Source organism: Mus caroli, chromosome 7 (genome assembly GCF_900094665.2).
Source record: "Mus caroli chromosome 7, CAROLI_EIJ_v1.1, whole genome shotgun sequence".
Lineage (NCBI taxonomy): Eukaryota > Metazoa > Chordata > Mammalia > Rodentia > Muridae > Mus > Mus caroli.
In genome coordinates, this window is record NC_034576.1 from 106250224 (window position 1) to 106263909 (window position 13686).

At 36.0% G+C, this 13686-nt stretch overlaps 1 protein-coding gene across 1 annotated transcript; it reads right to left on the reverse strand.

Annotated features, from left to right (window-relative positions):
* Positions 1 to 950: 950 nt before the first annotated feature.
* LOC110299394 (putative olfactory receptor 52P1) lies at positions 951 to 2046 on the reverse strand. Its single transcript, XM_021169064.1, has one exon. It carries the CDS (start codon positions 1972 to 1974, stop codon positions 1021 to 1023), a length of 954 nt encoding a protein of 317 aa, XP_021024723.1. The 5' UTR covers positions 1975 to 2046; the 3' UTR covers positions 951 to 1020.
* Positions 2047 to 13686: the final 11640 nt, after the last annotated feature.

A 13686-nucleotide genomic window follows, 5' to 3' on the forward strand; every position in this document is an offset into this window, starting at 1 on the left:
CAAAAGTAAAACAAAATATTTAGTGTCTATTTTATAAGATAAATTTCTGTATTTTAATTGAATTTCCTTTACCAAGCTGCTCATCGTTTTTTATTAATAAATAAAATTCAACTTAAAAATATGACTGTGCCTTCATTTGTACCTCTTTTTAAAACCAGTTATCATAATTTATGCACAAGGCATGTCTTTCTTTTGCTAGCTCATCATATTGATAGCTACATATTGCCTCAATAGCACTAGTTCTTTGTACAGTATAGTATACATTAATGAAATTAATATTTTAGCTATGTTCCTTTCTGATTGATATTCTTCATATAGATATGTATCTTTGGCCTATGTTAATTTCGACATCTCAGAAGCATGGTTCTGAACATTCATCTAAGGCCAGCATTCTATTTTAGCTCAATTCATACCAACTGTGATTCTCTGTTTCCTCTTCCCACATTTTGGTGTTACAATTTTCCATGTAACCTCATTTTTTTTGATAAATGAAAAAAATGTTAATTTTTATTTTGTGTAGTTTTTTTTATATTTTCATAACGTTACAGATGATATTTAACAAATTTTAATACATTGCAATGAAAACTGCCATTGTTACATTTATTTTACTCTGAAATATCATCCTGAATATACATACATTTATCTATATTTATAGACGTAGTGAANTAAACAAGAAGATGATAACAATGGAAAATGATACCCAGGCATAGTATCAGACACCTTGGGTCCAAAAACTTTGGAGGTAGAGCAAATGGATTTCTCCAAGTTGAAGGACATTCATGTCTACATAGCAAGACCCTGTCTCAAAAAGAAACCAGAACTATGAAATTTGGAGATACCCAATGAAATATTAAATAATTTTATCAGCAGTTTTAATAAAATTAAATATTGAAGATAGATACAGAAGGATGATATATGTGTAATTAAATATCTTCTATTAATTAGCACATTGAGGGAAAAGTGGCAAATAGGGCTATTACACTACTACATTAAAACAGCATTCCTCCAACAAAAATTTTATCAATTTGTTTTAGTACTCAAATTTTTTGTTCTTGAGAAAAAAGAAGACTTACCACGAATCTGTTTGGTCTTAGCATCATACACCAAGGGATTGACAGTGGGGGACACTAACAGGTAAAGGATTGCAAAGATTATGTGGATATTTGCAGGCACATTCTTGCCAAAACGATGAGTTAGGAAACTGAACAATGCAGGTGTATAGAAGGCAAGAATGGTGCACACATGGGCAACACAGGTGTCCAAGGCTTTAGAGCGGGCATTCTGAGAAGAGAGCCGAAATACTGCCTGGAGAATTTTTATGTAGGATGTGACTATGAGNCCAAGGTCAAATATTGTCACTGAAAGGGCCACCAAGATTCCATATATTCTGTTCACCTGAGTGTTACCAGTAGCCATCTTCACCACAGCCATGTGCTCACAGTACGCATGATGGATGACATATTTGGTGTAGTACAACAGCCTTTTAATGAGAAGCGGACATGGCATAATCATAAGTATAGCTCGGCTTAGGCCAACTAGACCTATTTTAATCACCATNGGNGTNGTCAGGATTGATGTATAGTNCAGTGGGATGCAAATGGCCACAAAGCGATCAAATGCCATGGCTACTAGGATGGCTGACTCCATGATGCACAGTGTATGTATAAAAAACATTTGTGTTAGACAGGCATCAAAGTTGATCCAATGTTCATCAAACCAGAAGATGCCAAGCATCTTCAGAGTTGTAGAACAGGTAAGACACATGTCATTCATTGCCAGCATGCAAAGGAAGAAATACATAGGCTGGTAGAGACTTGGCTCCAGCTTGACAGTAGTAAGGATTATGCTGTTCCCCAGCAGGGTCAGTGCAAAGAGAAGACAGACAGGGATGCCAATCCAGCAGTGAAAGTTTTCCAACCCAGGAATACCAACCAGGAAGAAAGATNCAATATGATGTGTAGCATTGCCTGCCATATTAAAACTAGGGATGTAAAAACAAACAAACAAAAAAACCACAAAAAACAAAAAAACCTCGAGATGTTGCAAGTGCAAGTTTAATAATATGGTAACCAGAAAAATGCCCATCAAGCAGAAAATATGAGTGCTAAGTTAATTTTAATTGTTTTTCTTGGGTAATGTAGAGTCACTTTACATAACGCACCTTGAAGACTAGACTGCTCTCAAAAACTTTGTAAATCCTCAGGAATTTTTTTTTAACCTTTAGTAGCATGGAAACTACATTTGGAGGCACAGGATCTGCATTTGCAAAGGAAGATGTTACATTTACTCAGATTTTTTCCTGATATTATCATGTAATTAAATCTTATTACAGGTATTTCATTTGCTATTACACAGGCAGTTAATAGACTAGTCATAAGCGTAAGCATAGAATGCAAACACACCANCAATCAGCAGATATTTCATGACATCACTTATATGAGGACACTTTTATCCTGAGGAAACCTAGCTCAATTGTTCAAACGCAAAAACATATAATAAGAATAAAGAAAATTCAATTACAGAAGTAGGTGCTTCATAATCCACCAAAAGTAAATTTAGATGTATTTTAGGTTGTCAAAAGTGACCACTATGAAGATTTAAAGATACTCTTTATTTCATTTTCCACTTCAGATCTGGATGATGATTCATTATGTGAATAGAATGAATATTCCAACAGCAGAGGAGGTTCATTTTATGCTGAGAAAAGGAAGAAAAAAGAAACAGAAATATATTAAACTGGTTATTGCAACGTTATTTTCCTTAGAAGATGAAGACAAGAAGAGAGATCANTCATTAGTTGGCATTAGGTCACAACAGTCTGACATTTTTGGAATGACTAATGCTGATCACAAGACTCTCATCTGAAAATTTTGATTGTTATTTGCTACTTTGTTCTTTTTGAAAAGCATTTACTGTAAATAATTTATTCCGTGTAGTGTGCACACATGTGCCATGGCACACATGTGGAAGACTGGTTTCAGAAGTCTTTCCTCTCTATGTGTTCCCTGGGATTGATGTAGTTCATTTGGTTTAAGAGTAGGCACCTTTCCCCCCTGAGCCTTCTAACTAGTACATATTTCTTGAAGGTCTCATATCTACATAGTTTTGCATTCATTTTGATGACATGGAAGTTTATCATAAGAGATACCCTGGTGATTGTCAATCTAGGATTGGAGCACAGGAAATTCTTGATTTCAAATAGTAACCTGATAAAAAATTTTTCCCTAACAGTATTAACTCCATAGGGCGATCTCCTGATGGACAAGCTACTATAAAAATATAAAATTAAGAAACAATTATTTCTTTTTGTGCAGTGAGTTGGTCTCAAATTATTGTTTATAAGCATATTAGTTAGCCAAAATAAATTAATCAATCTCCTTTCTAGGCACAGGCCCTTCCTCCAGCTCTGGGATTTAACTTTCATAGTGTCAGTGGGGATCAAAGACCCAGCAATTCAGTGTTATTTTCTGCAATAATACTAACGGTTTAAGGCTCTTTTCCTGATTATATCCTGACGTTTCTAGCATAGTTGTCTGTCACTCTTGAATTCTAGTTTCCGCCTACCAGTCAAACTGTGAAATATTAATTAGAAGNCTTCATAACACTTTTTTTTCACATATTCTCAAAGGGAAGTATTCATGTCTGTATATCCAAATAATAGTTTTATGAGGAAAAATATAACATGGTATCTGCATTCTGTACTTAATAATTTGCTTCTCAGGACCAATGTAAATTATTATCTGAGGTATTTTGGGGAGTAATTGAAAAATTATCAGGGACATATCAAACACATCAAAAACTCATCATAATAGGAAAACAGTTTTTNAAACTATCACACATCAGGTAAAGCTTATAGCAACACATAAAGAAGTAAATGCAAATATATAAGTCACACCACAATAGGATTACTCTATTTTCACTAACCAGTTTCTAATTTGTAAGCCTGAATATGATATAGTCCTCTGGGAGAATTGTTAAGCCATGGTCAACTTGGCTAATTGCCTCTGGAAGAATCAAACAATCATGAGGCTAATGGTAGTAGACAGAACATGATAAGCAAATACACGATGCTTCGTGATGCTGAGAAGAAAATTAGCTTACCTAGAAATTTAGCCATACAAAGTAGTGAGGAAACTTTGCTAAAATATGAATAAGTATCTTTGGCAAATACATGTTGTTACAATAAAAAATTATTATCTTTCTGATAATATTACCTGCATGAAGACAATATGTGCAATACATTTAAAAATAAAAGGGATTCCCACTAGGATAAGTGTCTTTACAAACNTAGATATGATCTGCTTTGACCAACATTCTCCTCCTCAGGAATTATCTCTGTCACCCAAGCTTCCTTCAAATGAAATCTGGACATTTCCTCTGGGAGGGTCATTCAAATCAGCGGCAGCAGCAACAGACAGGGTGTTGCATGGACTGCCCTCACCTCTAAATTTTTGCTCACACAGTTACTCAACTATTTCCCATTTTCTACAATCTTGGTTTTACTGAAAATAAATTTTTCTTACAATACATTGTGGTGAGTTTTCGTTACCTTACTCTTCCCACTAACACACTCATCCAAATCCATACTCTCTCTGCTTGTGGACGTTGTACATCGTGGTGCGCACTAGGCTCCGCACCACGATGTACAACGTCCACAAGCAGCTGGAACACAAACACATGAACTACTTTCACACCAAGTTCCCAGCACCCACAATTTGCAGTTACTCAGTCACTGAATCAAATTCCTTCTGTAGAACTTTTTCTTAAGAGTCAATTGAAAGACAAAAGCATATTTTTAATCTAATATTATATATACATATATATGCATATATATTATCTCAGTGTATTGTAACATGCATAACCCTTACTGATTTCCATAAATCTCATATTCCTAACTGTACATCATATTTTCTTCCATGGCAGAACAAGCTACTCAGAAAGTTATCTCTGGGTTTACTTGACACCAGCTCCTCCTCAGCAGCTACTAACACTATTTCTCTTAGAATTCATTTGTTTTTTTAATCATTTTATTCATTTACATTTCAACTGATATCCCCTTCTTAGTTATCCCTCCCCAAACCTTCCATCCCATCCCCTCTCCCCTCTTTCTTCTGCCTCTATGAGAGTGATCCTCCACTCCCTCCCCCACTCCCACCTTACTCCTACACTGGGGAATCAAGCCTCCACAGGATCAAGGGCCTCTCTCTCACTGATGCCAGATAAGGCCATCCTCTGCTACATATGTATCTAGAACCATGAATCCCTCCAACTCTTTGCTTGGCTCTTACCTTTTGATTTCTGTCTGCTTTCAGTCTCAATCTTCAGATTTATACACCAAAAGGATTTACAGAAATTGAACAAAGTCAAAATAAAATCTCAAGGAAAATCTCTGTATCTTATCTACTCTGATAATAATATCATGGACGTTTTACCTTGCATTTAAAGTTCATGCTTCTCTATAAACGACCCATTCATTCACAGTTATTGTTTAAACACCATTCACTTCAAATGTCTTCTTGGAATATGTTCTTCCAAATCATTTCTATCACAAAGTAATGAATTGATAAAGTCTTATTACAAATTAACCAAGTCCTTTTGTCCTTCTGTTACCGATATCATATTAAATAATACTCCTCTGCCAAGCCAAACTGTTAAGCTCTGTATGTGAGCCCTTTAGTGAGTGTGGTTCTTTCCTTTCTATTCCACTTGTCTCTATCTTGAAGACTGCTTTAATTTCTATGATGCAGANGATATTTAGAAAGAACTGATTCATAATACAGTGCAGACTCTGAGTCAGATTGATCGCTATGGTTGCTTTCTAATATAGTTGTACACCTCCCAGGAGACACCTTGGATTTGGAGAGCTGTTGATCCTTAGAGACAAAAGATTAAAGAAAGCAGAATGGACAGGAGAAAACACAGGACAGCACAATGCCCCTCTGCACCACCATGTTAACTCTGTGAATTCCACAAAGCTCGTAGGTTACTAATGAATATCAGTCCCCAAAACTGGATTTATATTTTTGGACCACTTCTCCCAGACAGAGAGGTTTGATTCTTCTTGGGTTTTGGCTGCTTCGTTCACTTCTATACATTCAAGGTCTGGGGAGATGCTCAATACCTAAGAGCAATGGCTGAAATCAGACCTGGGTTCAGTTCTCAGCACCCACATGGAGACTCACAGCCATCTGTAACTCCAGTTACAGCGATATAACACTCTTTCAGGCTTCTTTAGGCCTCTGGCATGCATGCAGCATGCCTATATGCCTGCAGGTAAAACCATCGTACACAGAATAAAAACATGNTTTTATTAAAAGTAGATACATTTAAAATATGCTATATGAAGATACAAATGTCATTTTAAGTTAGTAAACCATAATCTGGTATTTACACCCTTTTTTCATGTATTTTTCTTGTAACTCATTGATTTTTGTTCCCTATGTTATACTATTGAGATAGGATTTTTTAAGGAGGATATGGGTAGGGAGGAAAATAAATAAAGTCTACTCATTATAATTCCTATGTGATCATACCTTGGCCATTGTAAATTAGAAAGGGTCACTGACTCATTCAACTTTATATCTCTAATACTAGTACAGAAAGTATTATTTTGGAAAAAGTAAAAAATAAACTTCTATTCACTGTTTACTTTCATTCTTATACTACCCGTGAGCAACTAATGAAGGGCAGAGATGATAAGACTGACTAAAATGGAAAAGAAAGCCCTTGAGGTGAGAAGGTATGCACATGAAGTAGAGGAACAAAGACAGCAGTTTTAGCTTAGAATGAAGAAGACAGTTATTATCCTAGTTGTCACATGATCTCAGAAGTGTTGTGTGTGCAGTAAGTGTGGCTATATGTGTTGGCCTCTCTGTTGTTGGTCTCTTCAGCTGCTCATTCTCTGACATGGCCTACGAGCAAAGAACTGGAGACCTAGGACAGAGCCCAACACAGGTAGAGGTAATGATTTTAGGCATAGTTATGTGAAATTTGTAGTCCTTCCCCCACCCCGCCCAGGCTCTGATGGGAAGTGTGTTTATGTCCTTTTCCTTTAGAGATCATGGTTTTAAGAGGTTGTTCAGTCAATGAAGCTCTAAGATGTTAATCAAACAATAGTCCGAATAAGTCTATAATAAGACTCAATAATCACTTTACATAGCAGATATCATTTCAGTCTTTAAACTTAAACCCACAAAACTCAAATTTTAGTTTATTTCCTGACACTTCATGCATTCACTTTTACTTAATATAATCTGAGGCATGGAAGTGCTCAAAAAGCTGAGAGCTCCTACTGCTATTTCAGAAGACTGGCATTTGATTCCCAGCATCTACATAGAGAGTCTCACAACCATCTACAACTCCAAAACTAGGAGAGCCAATACCCTCTTCTGACCGCTAGAGGTACCTGCATACATATGGCATGCATTCACATACACAGGAATAAAAGTCAATTTTTATTAAATATGATCTTATTTCTAAAACTCTTAAAAATGGAAATTAAAAGTTCAGTATATGAATATTTATTTCATTCTATAATCTTCATAATACCATGCTAATTGTTTTTATGCATTATAGGTTTTTCTTTTTATTTAATCATTTATTTATGTATTTTCTTTTTTAATTAATTAATTAATCATTTACACTTTCTATTTTATTCCCCCATCTACACTCTAATTATTCTACATATTATAGTTTTATTAGGGAAAATGGACATGTTTTTAAGACACTGTACCCTTATTTACCTTTCTTCAATCCTATAAATTATGAATTTTTCCTTAATTTTTCCTTTTATGAATATTTTATGGTTGGATACAATATGTCCCACACAGGTTTTGTGTTTGAGAGGTTAGTCAGAGGCTGGTACTGTTCTGAGTGTCTGTAGAACTGGAGTCTTGCTGGTTGATGTGCATCTCCAGACTTTGAGATTTGTATTCTCCTCATATTTTCAGATTTAGCTCTCTTCTTCTTTTATTTTTCTATTATTTTTCAGGGATATTTACAATTACATTTATGGGGTGTGTGTGTGTGTGTGTGTGTGTGTGTGTGTGTGTGCGTGTGTGTGTGTGTAAGCATGTAATTACCTAAGGGAACTGAAATCATTACTTCAAGATTTGCTTTCATCGATGACTACCAAATGTAATAAATTAGAATGTACCAACATATTACAAGAACAGAGCATGGGTCTGACCTAGGCTCTCTGTCCATATATTGATCTTCCAGTAGGACTACTAACAGCAGGAGCAGAAACCTTCTCTAACTCTGTTATGTGCCTTTGAGACCCTTTCCTCCTACTGTGCTGCCTCAATAAGAGAGGATGTGTCTAGTCTTACTGCAAGTTGATATGCCAAGGAAGGCCTACCTTTTTCTGAAGAGAAAGGGAAGAGAAATACATGAGGTTAAGGAAAGGTGGGGAGAAAGACTGGGAGAAGTAGAGGGAGAGAAAATGTGGTTGAGATGTAAGGATAATTAAGTAATTAATTAAAGTTTTAAAAAGGAAAAAAAAGATAGCAGAGAACAACATTTTACATTTAAAAACTTCAGGGACAAGACAAGGCTGCTCACTTTCCCTATATCTATTCAATATAGTACTCAAAGTTCTAGTCAGAGCAATAAAACAACAAAAGGAGATCAGGGAGATATGAATTGGCAAAGAAGTCCTGGGATCACTATTTGCAGATGATATGATAGTATATATAAGGGACCCCNAAATTCTATCAGAGAACTTCTACAGCTGATCAACAACTTCAGCAAAGTATATGGACATAAAATTAGCTCAAACAAATCATTAGCCTTCCTTTATACAAATGATAAACAGGCTAAGAAAGAAAATAGGGAAACAAATCCCTTCATAATAGCCACAAATAATATTACATACCTTGGGATAACTCTAACCAAACAAGTGAAAAACCTGTGTGACAAATCTCTGAAGATAGAAATCGGATAAGACCTCAGAAAATTGAGAAATTTCCCATGCTTATGAATTGTCAGAATTAACATAATAAAAAGGTCATCCTACCAAAAGAAATCTACAGATTCAATGCAATCCCCATCAAATTCTCAAAACAATTCTTCAAAGACATGGAAAGAACCATTCTCAATTTCATATGGAAAACAAAAACAAATAAACAGAATAGCAAAAACAATACTTAACAATAAAAGAACTAGGGGAATCATCCTCTCTGACTTCAAGCTATACTTCAAAACAATAGTATTAGAAACTGCAAGGTTTTGGTACAGAGACAGAAGGGTTGATCAATGGAATAGAATTGAAGATAAAGAAATGAAATCACACACCTATGGACACTTGATCTGTGACAAAGAAGCAAAAATTATACAGTGAAAAAGAAAGCAACTTCAATAAATTGTGTTGGTCTATGCCACCGACAGGCCTCTGTTGGTCCCTCAATCCACAGGAGAATCAGGATCCCAGTACAGGTGTTCAGGGAGTCTGAGAAAAGAGACAAACAGAGGCAAACGCAAGGGAGTGTTGATCTGAATGTAATTTCTCAAAATGAGCATCAGACCTATGTATTACAGAAGAAAACAAAGAATTTAGGTGACACATCAGCCAAGGTACATTGAAGTTATCTGACACAAAACAGAGAAATGCATTCAAAAGACTGGTAGAAACCAGGCACTGTTTACAATTGAGATAAGATCATCCCTATGTAGAGTCAGCTATTAGTGGGGGCCAGGCGAGGATTTCACACCCTAGTCACAATTTATGCTATTCCTATGAACCTTGTGAAATCTTGCACCTGGGGGTTCTGTTCTAAGCAACCTTTTCATGAATAATGCATTACTGTAGTTCTTCCTTAAACCACAACCTTCCTTCTTCCTAGGCCATGGTAAATTCTTGCATTTGGAAGTAACTTGGCTGCTCTTTTAAGAGTCTGTAGGGAATCTCTATTTGTCAGAAGAACTCACCAAATTTCTTCTAATATAAAATGTAATCTGTCATACCTGGCTGTAATGAAGATTCTAAGTATACTTTGCTAAGCTTGCCCTCAGATTTTTGCTCCTATCCAGTAAAATACAGCAAGAAAGCATGCAAAACCCTCCACATTATTGCAGGGACAAATTTTGAACATTTGTGCTATGGAAATGCCAAGGATCCAGGAGGCTGTTTCTGGAAGGGTTTGTTTTTTGTTTTTGTTTTTCTTTTTCTTTTTTTGCCTCCAGACTGCATCAAAGCTTTTGGGCCTGCCATGCAGTCTTCACTGAAGTGGGTGTGGCAGGGCTACCTTGCTGTCTGTATGGAGAAAAATGAAAATAGATCCATATTTGTCAACTTGCACAAAGCTCAAGTCCAAGTGGATCAAAGACCTCAACATAAATCCAGATAGACTGAATATAATAGAAGATAAAGTGGGAAAGAACCTCAAACTCATAGGCACAGGAGTGGGGTAGGCTTTTCTAAACAGAACTCCAATAGCTCAGGCTCTAAGATTAAGAATTGATAAAGGAAGAACAACAATATGAGCTAACCAGCACCCCCAGAGCTTGTGTCTCTAGCTGCATTGTAGCAGAGACTGGCCTAGTCAGCCATCAATAGGAGGAGAGGCCCTTAGTCTTGCAAAGATTCTATAACCCAGTATAGGGGAATGTCAGGGCCAGGAAGTAGGAGTGGGTGGGTTGACAAACCCATGGAGGGGAGAGGGTATAGGGGATTTTCAAAGAGGAAACTAGGAAAGGNGATAGCATTTGAAATGTAAATGAAGAAAACATCTAAAAATAACTATAATATCAAACATGTTGATAAATAGAACCTCATGAAAATAAATAGCATCTGTAAGGCAAAGGACATAGTCAATAGGAAAAATTGGCAACCTACAGATTGGGAAAAAAATCATCACTAACCCCCATCCAAATAGAGAGCTAATATCCAAAATATATAAAGAGCTCAAGAACTCAAAAAGCTAACCTCAAAAAAATAAAAATAAAAAATAAAAAAATGGGTTAAAGAACTAAACAGAATTCACAACAGAGGAATCTTGAATGGCTGAGAAGCACTTAAAGAAATGCTCAAAGTCCTTAGTGAAGGGAATGCAAATCCAAACAACCCTGAGATTCCACCTTACAACAATCAGAATGGCTAAGATCAAAAACTCAGGTGACAGCACATGTTGGTGAGGATATGGAGAAGGAGGAACACTCCTCCATTGATGGTGGGATTGCAAACTGGTACACCCAATCTGGAAATTCATCTGGAGGTTCCTCAGAAAATTCAAAATAGATCTACCTGAAGACCCAAATTATATCACTCCTGAGCATATATCCAAAAGATGCCCACAAGGACACTCTGTCTGTAGCAGCCTTGTTTGTGATAGCCTGAAGATGTAAACAACCCAGGTGTCCCACAACAGAAGAATGGAGACAGAAAATGTGGTTCATTTCCACAATGGAATACTACAAAGCTACTAAAAATGAGGACACCCTGAGTTTTGCAGGCAAATGGATGGAACTAGAAAATACCATCCTGAGTGATGTAACAGACCCAAAAAAAATGCATAGTATGTATTCACTAATAAGATGATATTAGCTTTAAAAAAAAAGTAAGAAAAGAAAAAGTACAGAATACTCAGGACACAATCCACAAACAGTCAAAGGGCCCAAGTGAGGATACTTTAATCACATTTGAGAAGGAGGAGAAAGCTGAGGGGAGAGAAAGGGAGGGAACTTGGTGGGAGAGAATAGGGGGAGGTGAAGGGGAAAGGAGAACATGATTAGTTATGGGATTGGATGGGGAACAGGAGTGAAGCCCTAAGGGCCAGCAGAATTAATGGAAATATCCAACCTCAGTAGGTAGGAGGTGGGATGATCCTCTAGAATGTACCAGAGGCCTGGGAGGTGAGAGACTCACAGGACTCAAATGGAGGGACCTTAGATGAAATGCCCTACAGTGGGCAGAGGGAACTTGTAGAGTCCACCTCCAGTAAAAAAGATAAGGCATTATTAGGTAGAGCAATGGGATTGCTATCCCACAGTCAGTAACTCTTAGACTCTGAGCCACCAACCAGGCAGCATACACTGGCTGGTCTGATGCCCCAACACATGTACAGAAAGGACTGCTTTGTCTGGTCTCAGTGGGCACAACACTTTTATGTGGTGCACATGCATGCATGCAGGCAGGCAGGCAAGCATTCATACACATCAAATAAAAATACATAAAAAAATTTAAATATCTTCATGAAATCAACTTGATTTTAAAGATGTATCATATTATAAAGTGAATCATTACATTTTGATCTTTATATCTCTTGCTTTATTTTATAATAACAGTAGGCAATATAAACGAATTGCAGGATGGGATAGAAAACAAGACCAAAATAAGAATAAATAGGTTAAACAGACACAATCAAACCAAAATCAAGGTGCAAACAAAAGTTTGTGTTTTTTTCTGGGTAACGTCAGGTGCTTAAAATTTGAAGATGCTAATTTTAAATCATTAAAATAGATATATAAAATGTGGCCTCTTGACAACTATAGATACAAAAATGAATATACAAAATGAGTAATTCTTTTTTCAAGTACTAATTTATTTCACAATCATTTTACATACAGTAACTTTAAGTCCTCATTAACAAGCACAGTTCAATTGCAACAATTTCGATTTAATAGCTAGGAAAATGTATATGAAAACACAGTATCTATTTTTTATTCATATCTATCATATTATGAATTTTGATTCATAGGACTTGAGTTTTAACTTATCTTTCTGTCTGGTTGTTTGCTTGCTTGTAAGCCTCTTTTTGCTAGTGTAAACACATGACCTATGAAATTCCAATTAACAGTGAAATTATTATCCAACTCTATGCATGACCACAGACTAAACAACTTCAAAATGTTTACAAAAATTAATGGCTCTGAATAATAGGGAGAAGTCTAGATGAATATTTAAAGGTCTATGTCATCTGTTTCCTGCTAACAAACCTTGTAAAAAATTACATTGTGTTAATAGTTACTTAAAATTATTATTAGGACATATTTAATTCAATGGATAATATTAGTTTCACATGCTCATATGACAATTAGAAATTGTCAAAATTCACTCTCAACATTCTTTAAAATTGCACTTACTAGGCCAGCAAGTTAGCTTACTGGTAATAGCATCTCTTTACATGTACCACAGCCTGGGCTTGGTCTAAAGCATCACAAAAAGAAAAGAAAGAAAACAAATGTTAACCAACAAAAATTCAAGGTTGCCCTTATTCCATGAGTATTGATTAATGTCCACTCTTAACTACAGTAATGCTCATTTCTAGATAATGATTCACTAACTTTCAGCACATTTATACACATAATAATTATAAAATGATTCATCAAGAGGCAAAGGAATGTCAGGTAACTTGGTTCATAGATAAATCACTTGGAATAAAGCTTGAAGATGGAAGTGGGGAAGAATATTTGGCATTGATTACCAATACACTGCTCTGCAACATATCCATAACTGAAGAAAATTTATAAAGTATATGCAGAGACAGGCTTTCCAAACACAGACAAACATGGACAGAGCATGTTCCTCCAGCAACTTCCTGTGATGCTTTGTTGACTTGTTACTGCTTTTGTTGACATCTCTATATGCAATGTTGCTGGAACAACAATTTTCCATGATTCACATTGCAAGTGCTGATGCCTGTCTTGACTTGATGACATGCCTACATTGTAATAGAACTGATTTTTGGA